At 38.9% G+C, this 16960-nt stretch overlaps 1 protein-coding gene across 9 annotated transcripts in view; it reads left to right on the forward strand.

The window, feature by feature from the left end:
* DENND1A (DENN domain containing 1A) overlaps positions 1–16960 on the forward strand; it is a 521188-nt gene that overhangs the window by 276362 nt on the left and 227866 nt on the right. For all 9 annotated transcript variants that reach the window (XM_081282502.1, XM_081282504.1, XM_081282503.1 and 6 more), the window contains one exon: positions 10857–10957. In XM_081282502.1, the coding sequence (XP_081138628.1) occupies positions 10857–10957 (101 nt within the window). The remainder of the gene's footprint in view (positions 1–10856; positions 10958–16960) is intronic.

The following is a 16960-nucleotide window of genomic DNA, read 5'->3' on the forward strand; positions in this document are numbered from 1 at the left end:
GGTAACTTACTTAGGCACAGGGGAAAATAACTGAATATCATTTCCCTGTCAGTTTCTTCCTAACTAGGTAAATGCAAATTTGTCCTGGAGAATGTGGGGCTTGAGCAGGACCCAGGTATCCATGGCCCAAGGAGGGGTGGGTGATAACTGGGTCTTCTCACCAGTGCCTCAACTTGCTTTAGTATTCAAAGTTGGATATTTTCCCAACTTTGCCCCCATCCTGTCCTATCCACTCCCACTGACAGCTTCTATTGTCTGAGCACCATCTGGTCTTATGACCTAAGAAGGGGCCAGTTTGTGGTCAGGGCAGTTTTTCAGATTTGGCTTTTCTACCTCTTTCCCAGCGAACTTTCCGTTGCTCTGACTGTGCCAGCCCATGTAGTGAACTGGACACCTAAATCATGTGTACAAAGCTTTTCTAGTTCTTCTGGACAAGAAAAAACTAATCCTGTTTGCTTATCTGCAGCCCTTGAAGCAGAGATGAGAGTGGCAGTTTAAGAAGGTTTGAAATACTGGAGCTGAGCCAGAGCCTCTTTGCCTGCACGCTCCACTCTGCATGTTCCAGCCGTAGGAACAAACTGCATTATTTTGTTTCAAACTGTGCTCAAGGGAAGCCAAGACCTTGTAACTGGAAACTTCCCAAACAGAGAATTCTAAGACTAAATTTAGTTTTCTATTTAAAAAATAAAATAAATCGAACATTTTGTTTGTTCATCTTTTATATGTTAAAAGAGAGAGAGATTAACCTAGTTCACACCAACAACCTAAGAAGAGTATTCAAAGAAGTGAGAAGAAAACTAATCCTTTTGGTGAAGAGGGAAATCCTTAACAAAATGTAATGAAGTGGCATGAAATACAGATTCTGCAGCCAAACTTGCAAATAGCGTAGCCTCTCTAATCTCCATTACATAAAATTTTATTGTGGCTCAGAGAATATTAAAAACAGTTAAAGATAAATGAAAGGAACCTCCACTGACAGGAAATAGGGGAAAAAATTGGTATGCTTTATTTATGAGGTTTTTCTATGTTTTTTTAAAATGTATATAAAATTAACTGCTTTTTTTAACTATACTCATTTAATTATGTGTGAGTTGAGTTTCTCATGTTCACATTGAACTGTAACCAGAATGAAGAGAATCTTGAGATGTTCTAGAGACTGTATAATATAGAGCATTCATTTAATTTGTGATCTTTTGATGTAACTTCAACCAGCCAAGGTCTCCTTTTGGTTTTTACCTTCCTTTCCTGCATGTTCTGCCATTGCTTCAACAAACTTTGAGCACCTACTTTGTAAGATTCAGATTATTCGGGATTCCCAGAGAACTTTTTAAAAATGTAGATTTGTAGCAGTACTTCCAGACATTCTGATTCAAAATATCTAGCATGGAACCAGGGAATTTATGTTTTTTAAGGTTTCCCAAATGATCAGTAGGCAGACCAGATTTAGAGCCACTGAATAGTCAGTTCTCTAAGACCAAAAAATAATAATAATAATTAAATTCTTTATTGGCAATTGTTATTTTGCATCATTAGACTTATTTTCATTTTGAGGCTACATAATCGAGACTAATTACATTTCTGTAGAAGGCTTTTATAAGTATAGACTAGCACTTTAAAAAATTCTTTGTTTTTCTTCATCTTCTTTTTGGCAGAGCTTCGATTTTGGTCATGGATAGTCTAGAGAAGGACATTGCTAAATATAATATATTCAAGCTCTCAGTAATGTTATGGAATGCCAATGCAGTCCATCAGTGTGATGGACATCTAGAGCATGTATATAAATACATCTAGAAAAGTAATATTTCTTTTTAGCCATTAAAAAAAGACCTAAAATTTTTATTATTTTAGTAATGTGGGCAATTTATGAAATAAATTTGTATATTCTTTAAATTATAGGTATTTTTTCTTATATGGCTCTTATGAATCAAAGCTCTACCAAAAACCACTAATGGATTTCATCCAAATCACTTACATCTTAATGAACTCAAAAATCCCTAAATGGCACCCGGCAGACATCTCTGAGCCTTTCGTTATGGAAACATGAAGACCTACTATGTACTAAGTCACTGGGGCAAGGGCATAATTTTGTTGTGTTGTTTCTGCAGGCAGTAGCTATAGTCTCTTTGGTAGACTACTCAAGACAGTGGGTTATGAGATTAGGTCATGCAGTAATGGTTTGATAGAGACTTATAAAAATTCACAGTTTTGCTTTGCTGCTACCTTGATGGCTACACAAGACATCCAGCTAGGCTCACAGATATCCTATTGTGATACCTTTTCCCAAGACAGAGGACACTAACTTTGGGGTCAAGGGAGAGGGGGTCAGGGGAGAGGGCATCAGATTTTGAGGCAGGAAAGTTTTGTTTAGTTTCTGCCTCTGCCATGTACTTAATCCTCCCTGAACCACTTTCTAGTCATAAGATTGTGAGCAAGTTGACCTTTGGAGTCTCTTTGCCCTCTTCTGTAAAAATGGGAGTATGAAAGATTCATGAGCATAGATATGAAAAACTAAACCAGCACTGGGCACATACTACTAATCCAGTAATATCATTTGACACAGAACCTCATCTTTGTGGGCAATAATCCCCAAGCTGGAGAGTAATAGAGACCATGGAGAGTGCTCAGATTCCACACGCACAACTGGTAACAGTGGATGGGAGGGAATCCGTGCCACAGAGGACAGTCATGTCAATATGAGGGGTTTTACGTATCCACTCCCTCTCACTAGTCACTTACTCATTGAGTCAATGGTCATTTCTTATTCAAGTCTTTACATCACATCACTACATAGATCTGAGTGACCTAGTGAGCTTCCACCTTCCCTTGACCCACCATTCCACCTGGTTCCCCCCATCCCCAGAGAACAGCACAGCAAAGTCACTGTTGTCGTCCAGAATTGAAGAGCTCTGCCTTCACAGTCTGTGCCACCCAATGCTTGCCCCAGGCAGAATTAGGGATTCCTTCTTTATATGCTGACACACTCAAACCTCCATTATAGCACCTCTTTCATAATGCTTTTGTGTTGAAGTTGATTGTTTGCATTTTGATCTTTCTCTCTCTATTGAAATTGCTCCAGGGCATGGCATATCCATAATGGATACTTAGTAATTGTCAGATTAATACAGATCAGAGCACAGAGGCAGTTTCACTTGAACTTAGAGCACAGATTTGGGAGCCTGCCTTCACTCAGTTCATGTTCTAGCTCCGCCTTGAGCTCTGTGGACCTTATGCAAGTTTCCTCATCTGTAAAATGGGGACAGTGAGGCTACTTACCTTAGAGGGCTGCTGTGAAGATTAAAAGGATTGAATATATGTGAAGTACTATCCTCCATGTTTGGCATATAGTAAATGCTAGTTAAGTGATTATGATAGGGGCTATTTTATGGCTTTCATCTTTCTGAGTTTATTGTCCTTCTCTAAGGTTTTATTTGCACAACAAAACTCTACAGGGGGGATCCTTTGTTCCCTCCATACATCAGATTTAGAAATGCACCACACAAAGGTTCCTTAGTTCTTTCTTTGTGTATGAGTCCCTGATAAACAGGTACTCCTGACTCCATGTTCAGTTATGCTTACTTTCCTTTAAAAATGTTATTACTTATTAAAGCAATATTATAAACCATTAGCTTAATATGTTTTACAAATATTTACAAATATATATATATATATGTCTTACAAATATTTATAAAGAAATATAAATAATCATATATACTAACTTGAGTTGGCAAACAGATGTCTCCTTGAGTTTGAACTTTGATCCATTGACAACAGATGCATGTCAGGAGGGATGCCCAGCCATATCCCAACCCCATGATCAGTTAGTAATGCCTGTCACAGATGCAGAATGGGGGACTGGCTGCCTAATGGGGACTGCTGTCCCTGTATTTCAGTAAATTGTTATCAATCCCCATGTAACCTTGCCTTTTCCTTTTTCACCTAGAAGGTTAAAAGAAAGCTCTTTCTCCACTCCTGGTACTATGAACTTCTTTACAGTTTACCACACCATAGATTCTGCCTTTGCTTTGGTAGCTAAAGCTTTTCTCTGGCAGTTCTAGTTGCTTTGATGTTTTGAAGTGTCAAATCTTGGCAGGAAAGCTTATTGTTCTGATTAATAACTTACTCTAATTACTCTAGCTAGTAGGTAGCTTTAGGAAAGAGAAGTGATTCAGTAGGCCAATGCTTTCCTGAGTAAGCCTCCCCTTGACTTTGGATGATACTGCTCTTGGGGGAAGGTATCTGTTGGACTCCATGTTGGTGTTTTTGTTTGTTTGGTTTTCTTTCTCTTTCCTCCAAAAGATAGTAGAAAAAAAGAGGAGGTAAGATGAATCCCACCAAACTAAAAGAGAAACTGCTTAAAGAAACATTGCTCCCCCTGTCCCTCTAAAAAGAGGCACTGCATCTTCTAAGAAAAGCAGGGCATTCTTTGCTCTTTTCCTTATTTCCATTAACATATCTGGCATCTGTCTAGACTACTGGAAGTTTCTTTGATTTCTGAGACTTTCAAAGTTGCCTCTCTGCTAAACCATCTTTGATAGTTTCTTAAAAGCCAGCTCTTCCCCTGACAGATATAATAAGCACAATTGAAACATGCTGAACTATTTATAATTAAAAGTTTTTCTCAGACCTATGGAAGGGTTGACCTAGGCTAATTTTTTTTCATTTATTCTGATTTGTTATAAATGGCAGCAGAATGTATTTCAATTCATAGTGCACATATAGAGCACAATTTTTCATGTCTCTGGTTGTACACAAAGTAGAGCCACACCATTTATGTCTTCATACATGTACTTGGGGTAATGATGTCCATCTCATTCCACCATCTTTCCTACCTGTGCCCCTTCCCTTTTCCTCCTTCCCCTTTGCCCTGTCTGAAGTTCCTTTCCTTCCATGCTCCCCATCCCCATTGTGGATCAGCACCCTCATATTAAAGAAAACATTTGGCATTTGTTTTTTGGGGATTGCTTACTTCACTTAGCATAATATAAAAGCTAATTTATAAAGTCTCTGCTGATTTTGCTTAAAATTGTTTGCTGATTTTACAGTGGATTTTCCATTTGAGAATAAATCATAATAAAAAAAACCACACAATACTGTTTGAATCACAGTACCATTTATTTCCTGATGACTACAAAGATGGCTTATAGTTAAATAAAATAATCTAATTCTCAAGTTGAGAAAGCTAACATCTGTAAAACACTCTACATCTTCTACAGCTAGGATGATTCTTGGTTGAAATAGACTTAAAAATATCTTAACTTTAAATCTAGTAATCTGGCATTTTTTCCTCTACCCTTTGTTTTATCAGGCTCATATTTTTCCTCTATCCTTTGTTTAGGCTCAGAGGGGAAAGTCAGATGCCTCTAACAGTGAAGCAGGTGTCAGTTTGATTATTTAACATTCTGAATTCTAGAATGTGAAGAATGACTGTGACCATCTGATTTTTTTTCCCCCTGCCAGGTTTTAGAACTGGGATCTCAACACTTTTTTTTTTTTTTTTTAGAAATGTTGTGCTTTATTAAACAACTGCAATTCATGATCTGTCTGGTAATATCACTTATTATTTCTCACGACACTCAGTTGGAGGCATGCTCACATTCCCCAAACATCTATACGGCTCCCACTCAGTGTCAAACATGATGGGAGATCAGAAAAGGCTTCCAGTGGGGTCTCTGTCCTTGTGGGACTTGAATCTGGAGCCTCATGGCCCTAGTCTCCTAAGAGCATCTTCTCTAAGATCTTGAGCACATCAGTGGCTCAGAGGAAGGCTGTGCCCTCCACAGTCAAGTGATGGAAATGGGGTGGCTGATAGATGGTGGTTCTTTAGCTCATGAATTTGGGGTAGGCCTCTGTAGCTGCAGAGAGGAGGAAGCGAGACCAACTTTGAGATAGACTTATATTCAGTCAGTATATCTGAAGAGGGTAAATGGGGGCAGAGGAGGAATAGTCAACTTCCATAGGAATCTTGTAGCTAGCCTTTCATTTTACATATTGGGGAAATTGAGACCCAGGAGAGGAAGCGGCTTGTTCAGATCAAAAAGAGAGTTAGTGGAAGACTCTGCAAGTATGTGAATGAGAACATGCCAGAAACACAGACTTTCAACTACTTTTAAACCAGTATTGCAGATATGTGTGCCCACAATGTCATATAAACCTTTCCCTTTGACTAACAGTCATTAGTTTCTTGTCTAGAATTTCCTGTGAATTAAAGACACTACAACACCTTAGTTAAATGTTACTAGTCCTCAGGAAATGATCAGATCTGTTTGTTTTAAAAATGATTATTTTTTAATCTAAGACTCTCATGCCCTAGGCATGTGATAAACTGTGTGTGTTTAAAAATAAATAAATAAAAGATTATTTCCCGTTACTTGTATTTTATCCTAGAAATGTGGCCATCCAACACTGAAGCAAATGCCTATCTACATAACTGGGCAGTGCCAACAGGGACAATATCTTATCTATTTTAGAAATCTCCACATTGTGGATGGCACAGGATAGGCACACAAACACTTTTTAAGTTGATTTATACATTATAGAAATCGTGGCCATTATAGTCAGACCTGGATGTGAGTCTCAGTCTATCACTTACTAGTGAGTGTCCCTAAGCAACTTATTTCAGCTCTGAGACCATTTCCTTACTTGTGAAATGTGATAAAGAGGATGCTTGTGTATCCACACACATTTCCTTAAAGCAGTACTTTGTGAGTATTCAAACTCCAAAATGATGCCTGGCACTTAACCTGTGGGGATTTTTTTTTTAAGGAGGGATTCTTATTTTTAATTCCATTTTAAATTACAAAGTTGTATTGGGAATAACTGAGGCATTGGAATCTGAAATCTTGACAATCCATGCGTTATCTCTGAGAAATATACCTTAAACTAAAAAAAAAAATAATAAGAGAAAGAAAAAGTGTCCTTGTGATTTTTTTCCACCTTTATCATTGATCATTCTCCATTTATGTCCTACCCCCTCTGCCTTCTCTCTTTTCCTTCCTCAACCTCAAAGAAACCTAATGGAGCCATATAAAAAGCTCCAAGATATAACTGACCTTGTGCACCTTTAATTGAGGACAGAATTTGCTAAAGTGCAGCCAAAAAACCCACCAGTGGTTTACTTTCCAATCTGTGTCCCGGCTAGACTAGCTGTTGGCTGTATAATTTGTCTAGTTTTGTCTGGAGTCCTAGACTATTCAGCTGCTTCAGGGCAAAATCTTTTGGGGTGTCATTAAATGGGATTGATAATTGGCTTCTGATGAATATTCATTGTGACTAATGACTTTGGGCAAATTTTACACATACTATCTTTCTATTCTCCCACTGAGTGAGATTTGATAGAATCATTTTCCTCAACTTGCACTTTAATTAAATATTCACAATACCCCTTTGTTGACTATTACACTCCAAATTGTATACTTTCATCATTTTAAATTTTTGTCTTCTATGAAGAATGAGCATAGTCCTTTAAGACTTTCATTTTTAGAAATGGGACTTAGAGTTATTTTTAAAATAAGTAGTTAGTGATATTTTGTGTGTCATAGTACGTAATTTCTGGTTAAGCATAGATATATGGTCAGACTTTTCCTGTAATCAGCTTAACTGCTGTTCTTAAGTAACGATGCACATAATTTGTGTTATTTAGTATTTTGGAAAGGAGCCAAACAATTCCCTGCTTTGTTTGTTTGTTTTCTTAATCACATGGGTGAATGCATTTTACCCCAACTGCAGAGATTTGTCCCTTAGAAAAATCCTGTAACAAAATGATCAAGCACCTTAAAAGCTTTGATTTTATTTATTAATTATTATTATTTTGCATCAAGGATAAGTAATTTTAGAATGTCGATATTTGGCTTAGTAGACTTATTTTGAGGTTAAGGACAGACACATGGAAAGAACATTTCCTGAGGATAAGATTTTGACCTCAAACAACTTCAGTTAAAAAGAAGTTAATCAAGTTTTGTCTCCGACAGGACCGCTCTATCCAATGACTCTTTCAGAGAATTACAAATGAATGTGAGATGATGTTACTTTATGTTTGTAAAGTACCTTATAGGTTTTGAAGTGTTTTTATTTATTTGATATGTTTTAGAGGTATAGAGTAGGCATATTTTTGGATGAGTGATTTTCCAAAAGTGGTATATTTGTATATCTAAGCATGTTATTGTTTTAGAATTTGAGTCACATGCCCTACTCTGTGAGACTCATGAAAATGTTGGTACAGTACTCTTGAAGCCAAGTCACCAGCTACCTTTATGTTGTGATGAATATATGCTAAGTAGGAATTGTTTTTTATTTATTCAGGACACATCTCATTAAACAGCACTTATATATGTGCTTTGACACTGAGAACACGGGGATGAAGGGAGACGGGGACTTTGTGTACTTTATAATCAGGGTATAAACTGCAGACAGTAACAATCCAGTTAATAATGGGGACACATATCCAGGGGAGCCGAGGCAAGACTTCAGAGAGGAGGGGAGGAGTATGTGTGTAGAGACCTGAGAGAAGGGTTTGCTAAGGACACAAGTCTGGGCTACATTGGGGGATAAATAGAAACAAGAGGAGAGGAAAAGGAGTCCATAGCTATTCCTACATCTGCAAATGATATATTCCAAAGGGAAACACGGAGAAGGCAGTTGAGACTGTGGTTGGAGATGCTGCTTTACAGGTAGACTGGGACCTGGTGAAGACATCTCAGTTATACCCCAAAGACTTGGAGTACAAAGTGATATATGTCTGGCCCTGCATGTTAAGGAAAGCACTCTGGCTGCTAGTTAAAGGCTGAGTGCAGAAAGAGCTGGGGCCAAAGGCCAGTGTAGCCCTCTAGACTGATTTCAGGGTCAAGTTGGAGTAAAGCTTGTTTATTCTCACTCAGCACCAGCAAGGATTTTTCATCTGTGAGAAATCCTGAAGGAATTAGTCATGTATATACATTTGGCAGCCTCCTTTATCAAGGAACCTACCAAAGTAGATAGAGAAGAGTGGATTGGACCTCAGAGTCTTGGCAGAGTCATTGGGAGCAGCTCCCTGACACTGTGGATCCCCTCCTGTTAGGAGCGTGTATCTGATTTAAAGAACAGGGTCTGCAGGGAAGGGGAGGGTGGGGGAAATGGCGCCCTGGCTTTAATACACAGCTCTCACAACTGTGAAACATCAGCAGAATATCCAATTTAAAGCTGTTCATGTTACACTAACCTCTGGGATTCTTTTAACTGGGCCTTGGCACGTCACTCTTTCGCCACGTAAATGTCCTTCTGTCAGCAAAGACCAGTTAACAGCTTCCAAAAGAAGCAAAGTCCTCTTGGGAACAGGCTTCCCAGAAACCAAAGAAACATTAAAGAAGAAAGACAGAAAGAAACATGTGTTTGTTGGCTTTTGTCACTTCATAGTTATATCTCCAAAGGTGGTTTTTTTTTCCTTCTCTTTTGGCCATATTGAATTTTGTAGCAATTGTATTCCTTTTATTATCTTTATTTCCTAAATTTTTAGTTGTATTAAATACTGGTTTTATTATATTTGTAGCCCTTTATGAAAGGGTAGAGGATACAGAAAGGGGGCATGTCAAGAGAATAGGGAGAGGAAGGATTAGCCAGTAAACAGTGCCAGAGAAATTGATTAACTATGTGGAAAAAATAAATTATCACCTCAGCTCTTAACATTAAATTAATTCCAGATGGATTAAAGAGTTAAATGCTGGGAGAAATTTTGGAGGACTTTCATAGGATGAAAGTAGTAGAATTTACCACTAAGGTAAAGATTAGTCTACATAATTATTTAAACTTTCTCTTCACTCAGAAATGCAGAGAAAATTAAGGATAGATTATTTTTAAAAAATTACAGAGTGTTGGTATTCTTTGCAAATTATCAGTGAGTGCTTTTTTACAAATCAATTTTTAAAATACTGATATTCACTTTTAAAATAGGCTAACAATAAATAGACCATTTACCTAAGAAATGTATTCAATAACTGCAAGACAAAAAATATTCAGTCTCAGTCATGATCAGAGAAATAAAGATAGATACAAGTATGATCAAATAAATAAAAATAAAAGTAAGATAGATACAAGTTAAAGTCGCTATCTTGCCTACAATACTTGGTGCTGGTGACAGGCAGCAAGACCAGCATCATAGTGTGTGGCTGGGTGAGTATAAAGAGCCTCCCGCCTTCTCTTTTTATTATATTAACATATTTCTGATATTTGTGTTACTATCCTTATTATAAGCCTTAAAATATGCATGACCTTTGTCTCTGAATTTTACATTTAGGAATCATACATAAAAAATACTGACCTGATGCAATTTTATAACTTAATGATAAAAGAATAGTTAAACAGGTGAAATTCATTGCATATCTTTAAAAGATATTTTCCAAGAAGATTTAAAGATGTGGGAAAATGGCATAAAAATTTTAACTTTTAAAAAGAGCAAAAAGAATACTGTATTTATAGTAATCCTAATTTTGTTAGGAAAGGAAACATAAGTACTTATTTATGTAACCCCTTGAAATGTTAAATAATCTTCAGATAATGTAGACGTTTATTTTCTTTTATCCCTTTCTCCATTTTCCTAAATTTCTGCTCTAAATGTGCATTAGTAATTTTTTTTCATTTACAGTGCTTGGGATGGAACCTGCTAGGCAAGCACTCTCCCACTGAGCTATACTGTCAGCCTTATAGTTAGCTTTAAAGTGGGGGTGGGGGAGGATGGATAGACACTTTGAAGAACCACCTCCTCCTAAATTTGTATTAGGGTGATTGGGTTAACTTATTTTCTCCATACTTCTCAGCTTCTTTAAGATACGTTGCTTCCCCCACTTTGGTTTTTTTAGCTCTGAATCTCTGCTCTGCTTCTGTTGCAGTTGACTGCCTGCATCCATGGTGCAGCTGCAATGCTCTACCCCATGTACTGGCAACATGTGTACATCCCCGTGCTGCCTCCACATCTACTGGACTACTGCTGGTAAGGCTGCTGCATATCCTGCCCTCTGTTTTCCCTCTTCCAGGACCCGGAATGTTAGATCTATAGCTGTTAATGCCACTGGTGACTCTAAATTAAAAATACTCCAAAAATGGCATGGGTTTTAGAGCACCTGATTGCATGGCTTTTTTATTTCTAAATAGCCTTCATATATGTCATGACATTCTGAAGAGTTAAAGAGAGTAGATAATACTTTTTCATACTTTTCCTTTTTTTCTCAGTTTGGATGAACCAAAGCACCAAGAAGTCATATACTTTTGTTTCCCCCTCAGACAAATTGGAAACTGGTGACAGGAGCATTTGAGATCCCCAAGATCTTCAAGTTTCAACCATGCCCTAGAACGTCCTATCAGACTTGCTTTCAGCTGTGGTTTGGGAGCATAAGCTAGATTTCAAAACCTCCTGAGCTTTTGATGAAAATTTCACTATTCAGTGAAACATGATTTAGTGAAAGAAAGGAGGAAAGTTTTGGAGTTGACTTCACAGGTCACATGGCCTAGGACTTTGTTTCCTCTTCTGTAAGAAGAAGTTGCTTAATGCATAATTACATAGAGATGAAACAAGACAGCAGTTGAAGCACCATGTAGAAAAGCTGGCTTGTGGTAGGTGCTTAGTTAACGTTTCTGCTGAAGCATCATCTTCTTCACTGTCTGTCTTCAGTGGATGACTTTAAAAAATGGTTCATGTGGTGAATTCTCTTTATGAATAATTTTTTTCTCTAGAGTAATGTAATAAAAGACATTGTCCCCAAATAGCTCCTATCAGGAGATATTAGCAAAGGGAGCACAATGTAGGGATGTAGCACTGCCTGTCAGATTGGAGAGCTTCAGGAGAAAGGGACTCATTCAAGCCACTACAGGCCTCTCACTTAACAGATGATTCAGGATATTTACCATTGGGTCTGAATGATTTGAGTCCAGATCAGTCTAATTGTTGCTCTTTTGAAATCATTTCACGGAAAAGATTCACCCAAGTAGCCAAATTGACTTGGGAGCTTAAAGGCATTGTGCAGTCATTCCTAATTTTAATGTGTTGGGCTCGCCTTGCTCCCAGGAAGCCATGTATTTAATGAAGATGTAACTGAGGGCCAGCATATAAAAATCTGTGATCCTCTCTTTATTATACATTCTTTTTTTTTTTTTAATGGTACTGGGGATTGAACTCAGGGGCACTCAACCATTGAGCCACATCCCTAGCCCTATTTTGTATTTTATTTAGAGACAGGGTCTCACTGAGTTCCTTAGTGCCTCAGTAAGTTGCTGAGGCTGGCTTTGAACTCGTGATCCTCCTGTCTCAGCCTCCTGAACCTCTGGGATTACAGATGTGTACTGCTGTGCCCAGCTCTTTATTATATATTTTTCTTACCAAGGTAGATTGTCTTATCCATGCCTTTCTCCCACCTTTTATGAGATTAAGAGGCCGTATGTCCCCTACCATGTGGAGTATATATATATATATAATCCTGGTTCATTTAAAATTTCTTCTTGATTCATGAGGGGACTCCACATTTTGTCAGTATGTCTCTTTATAACTTGGTTTATTTTGGAAATTATTTTTAGTTAATGATGTGTTCCAGGTGCTGCTAGAATAGATTTTGTTTTCCATCTCTCTTTTGGCGGAGGTATTATAGTTTTTGCAGATAGAAAAGGATAATAATATAAATCCCTCATAATAAATTCACCTTATTCACCATTAAATGTTTGAGTTTTCCCCTTTCCTCATGGGGTGTTTTCAAACCCTCAATCCTTGCCTCTCTTCAGGTTCTCTAGCTTCTCCCCAACTGGGGACTCCATGGAGTGCTGAACCATCTCCAATAGGAGATCATCAGACACCTGTGCCCACTGCCATAGCCTGGTGCAAGTCCACTTCATCTTTTGGCTTCTAACACAGAGACTAGGAACTTTCTTCACTGCCCTGTCATTGTCATTGACTTGTCTCCAGCTCCTCATCTCCTTTCCATCTCTTTCCCTGCTGTCCTCAGTGACTTCAGAAGCCACACTGTTAGCCTCCCCTACTCCCACTGAACCCACATTGGCTCTATTTCATCATTTGTATAGAAGTTACTTCCCTCCATCAGAGAGTCCTGAAGTAGTGCAAAGATGAACTGAGAGGACTCAATTACTGGCCAGTTGTGTAACTGAGAGCAAATGACAGCCTCTCTGAATCTCTGCCCATAAGTCTAAAAGAAAAAAAATAGTAGAACATATTCCTTACATTGTTTCTAAACAATTGTATGTAAAAAAGCACTTTGTAGACAGAAAAACAATATCAACCACCCAGCAGGATGACACACCTGGTGTTATTGAACTGATTCCCACATCTCTGGCTTCAGGTTCTCCCCTCTGATTCTGACCCTATTCTTTGACTGTCTCAGCAACTCTCTTTCTTCTAAAAACCCTTTGTCTTTACCATGTCTTTCCCCCAGCCTCCTTTTTGCTCCCTCTGTTCCACCTCTTTGATTTTCTTGCTGTCCTGTTTGCTCTTGTGAGCTTTTTCAGTATAGCAAATGTGTACTGATACCTCTGTGTCTCAGCACTGTGCTAAGTGTGGGGAAGGCCAAGGTAAGAGCCAGTCTCCATCAAAAGGGGCTCAAACAGTTGGGTATAGAAGATAGGCACACAGACGGATTGTTTGCACAAACACTGCTAAGATCTGTGAGAAGGGAGCTGTTCCAGATTACTTTGCCGCTTCCCTGGAGACTCTGGCCCTCTGGCCTTGCCATTAATACTATCCTGCCCCATCTTCCTGTCTGCTTCTTAGATGACAGATATGTCTGGAGAAAGTCTGGAAATCACTGCAGAGAGGACTCACAGCAAAGTGGTGCCATCTGCCCTCCTCAGCTTGCCCTGTTCCTCTGCAGTCAGCTCTGAGCCTCACTGTACTCACCATGCTTCAGGTTTGGGCTGGCCTTCACCACATTCTGAAGGCTCCTGCAACTGCCTTCCTTCCCTCCACAGAACCTATACTCATGGCCTGTCTTTCCTCCTTTCTACCATCTCTAAGGAAGGAACAGCAGTTTGTTCAAAACCATTGACTTCACCTTAGTCAGGGTTCTGTCTCCTGAGGGTTGTCTGGGACCCATCGGGACCTCTGATTTACCTGGTATCTTCAAATGTCCTGCCTCTTCCCTCTCTCCTCTCCCCACAGATGTGCTCAGGTGCCCCATTCTTCCAACTAGACCTTCCCTCACTTGCTGTTCTTTTTGAGTTTCTGAACCAGTTCTCTTGGTTTTTTCACTGCCATGTATCTCAAAGGAAAGGACTATTACTAGGGTTTCTTGTCATTTGGATAAAAGATGGGGAGGCTGGAGCAGGGAGAAGGGGGAGTTAGAAAGGAAGGGAAGGAACAAACTATTCACCCAGGGAAGGTAGAAGGGAGGGAGATAGTGAAAGGGAGAGAGAGCAGAGAAGGGAGAAGGTAGAAAGGAGACATACATAATCCAAGACTCATAGAGTGACCAACTGCCCCCTCAATGCAGAACCTACTAGATTCCTTCTCCCCACAGCCACCACACCCTCACAGGCACATGACTCCTTCACAGATGCCTATCCCTTCCCCAGAGGCATGCCTCAGGGTTTCCCATGTGGAAAGAGACACTCCCCATGTGCCACAGCCTAGACAGTGCATTAAAGGGCAGCCTCAGAGCCTCCCAAACTCCAGTGAGACTCAACCTTCATGTCTCTCAGACAGGAAAACAGCGATTCTGAATTCAAGGATGGGTAGAGCTGGGAGAATTGACCATTGCCTCTGTCACATAACACAACTTTAGTTTGCCATTATTTATAAAGTTGTGATTGCTAGATTTTTAGTTACTTTAAGACCAGCAGCTTATAAAATTCCAGAACCATGGAGAAGATCAAATGCTATGTCATTAATGTCAGCAGTAACAGTAGTTGCCATTGTTGAGTGACTCCTTGGTCCCAACCACTGGACCTGTGATCTTGGTTAGCTCTTCCAACTGCCCTGCAAAGCAGGTGTGATTAGTTCCATTTCATTACATCAGTAAACCATGGCCTCAAGAGGTTTAGTGACTGACCCCATTATAGACAGTATATATTGTCTGATTCCAACCTTTTAAAAACAAGAATTATATGAATTCATAACACAAAATTAGATATGTCTATGTACAATAGAGAGGCAGAGTTCTGGAAAGAAATATATCAAAATGTTTAATAGTGACTTATGATTGCGGGGGAGAGGGTTCCAATTTGATTTTTATGTTATTTTCCATATTTTCAAATGCTTCTTGTTTAAATTTTATTTGTACTTTTTAGATACACATGGCAGTAGGATATATTTTGGCATATTCTACTTAAAGGAGTATGACTCATTTTAATCAGGATCCTATTCTTGTGGTTGTACATGGTGCGAAGTTACTCTGGTCATATTTTCAAATATTTCCAAAATTAGGAAGTATGGTCTTTTATAATTGAAAAAGCTTTCTTTTGAAAACTAAGTGTTTATTTGAGCCAATGGTTCTTTCCCGCCACCATCTCTCCCATCTTATTTATTTAGAGGATTTTTTAGCTTCTTTATTCTTTCTTATGAAAGCCAATCCAGGATCCTCTTTGCAACTTCATCTCACTCTCAAGAACTAGATTACCAGCCTGAGTGAGGTCATTGTTGTTGGCAGGTCCAACTTTGAAGGGAAGAGTTGTCAAGGAAAGCCACTGAGCCTTTGTTACCCTAAACTTCACCCCAAAGAATCAAAGTTAAGACTTGGGGCTGTGGGTGCCCTTGTGGTTTTTGTGGGGAGGCTGTATCTGGATGTCTCTGTGCTTGCGTGAAAGTCTTTCCTGGTCTCTTGTTTTCATGAAAGAACTTTTTGAAATAAGACCAAAAGATGATTACAGGCCAGAGGGGGGCATTGGTGTCTGTTAACTGTAAGATGTAAGGATGATGAAATGGAAGACCGCAACAGAAAAATCAGCTCCTCCAAACAAGGCTTAACTTGGTCACCTTCAGCTGCTGCCCCTACACTGGTCAGAAACTATAAATGTCATGAAATTTGACTCAGTGCTAACAACTTTATTCTGTTGTGCTGGGTGACTTTCACCACCCTTGAGTTTCATCCTTGGTGGTAAGAGCCAGCAGGGATAACTAGCATTTTAAGTAAAGTGCTAGGAGTCTGAAACATGTAAATTCGAAGGAGGTTTGTTCCTCTGCAGATGATTTAAATGTTAAGTATGTCCCTATGCAGGAGATACACGAAATGGAATCTGAAAACTATTATCTCCTGTAGAAATGAACTCTCAATTTACTCACTGCACAGGAAGGGCGGATTCTAGTCATTTTCACTGCCAGCAGGTGCCCTTTCTATGCATAATAGACTTCGAAAGTGTAATTAACACATGAGGACCACTGCTGCCAGTTTTTCTGCAGGTACACGCTGCTAGGAGTTTTCAAGACAACAGTGTAGGCCACAAGAGCTTTTTCCTTTGCACTTGAAGATGCAGTGTTCATTGACCTCTGGACAAAGACATGTTAAATGGGCTGAGCTCAGCTCCTGCTGTTGGTGTCATAGGTCCCAGAGACCCCAAAAGCTGTATCACAGCCTTCAGTAGACCAGAGGCCAATAGAGCAAAACTCTAGTTTGCATGCAGTTAATAAATGGAAAATATGATACTGAAAACTCTGCAATTATGTGGAACACTCTAATTGCACATTCACAAATACAACAACCAATTATCTGAGTTAATTCTAATTAGAGCTATAATCACAGATTTTAATTATCTGAATAAATTGGTTTGGTACAAATGGTCTGTCTGAAATATTTCCCAGATTAATTTTTTCATGTCTCTTCCCATTTGGGAGAGCCTGATCAGAGTGGAAAGTGCTTCAGTCTTGGATTCAGGCAGAGCTGGATTTAGATCTCAATTCTCATCTCTTGTTAACTATATAATTATTAAAAATCTATTTTACCTCTTTGATCTGCACTATCTTTTTCTGTAAAATGGGTATAACTGGCTTTGATGAGGCTATAGG

Source organism: Spermophilus citellus (assembly GCF_964194105.1).
Source record: "Spermophilus citellus genome assembly, chromosome: 2".
NCBI classification, from domain to species: domain Eukaryota; kingdom Metazoa; phylum Chordata; class Mammalia; order Rodentia; family Sciuridae; genus Spermophilus; species Spermophilus citellus.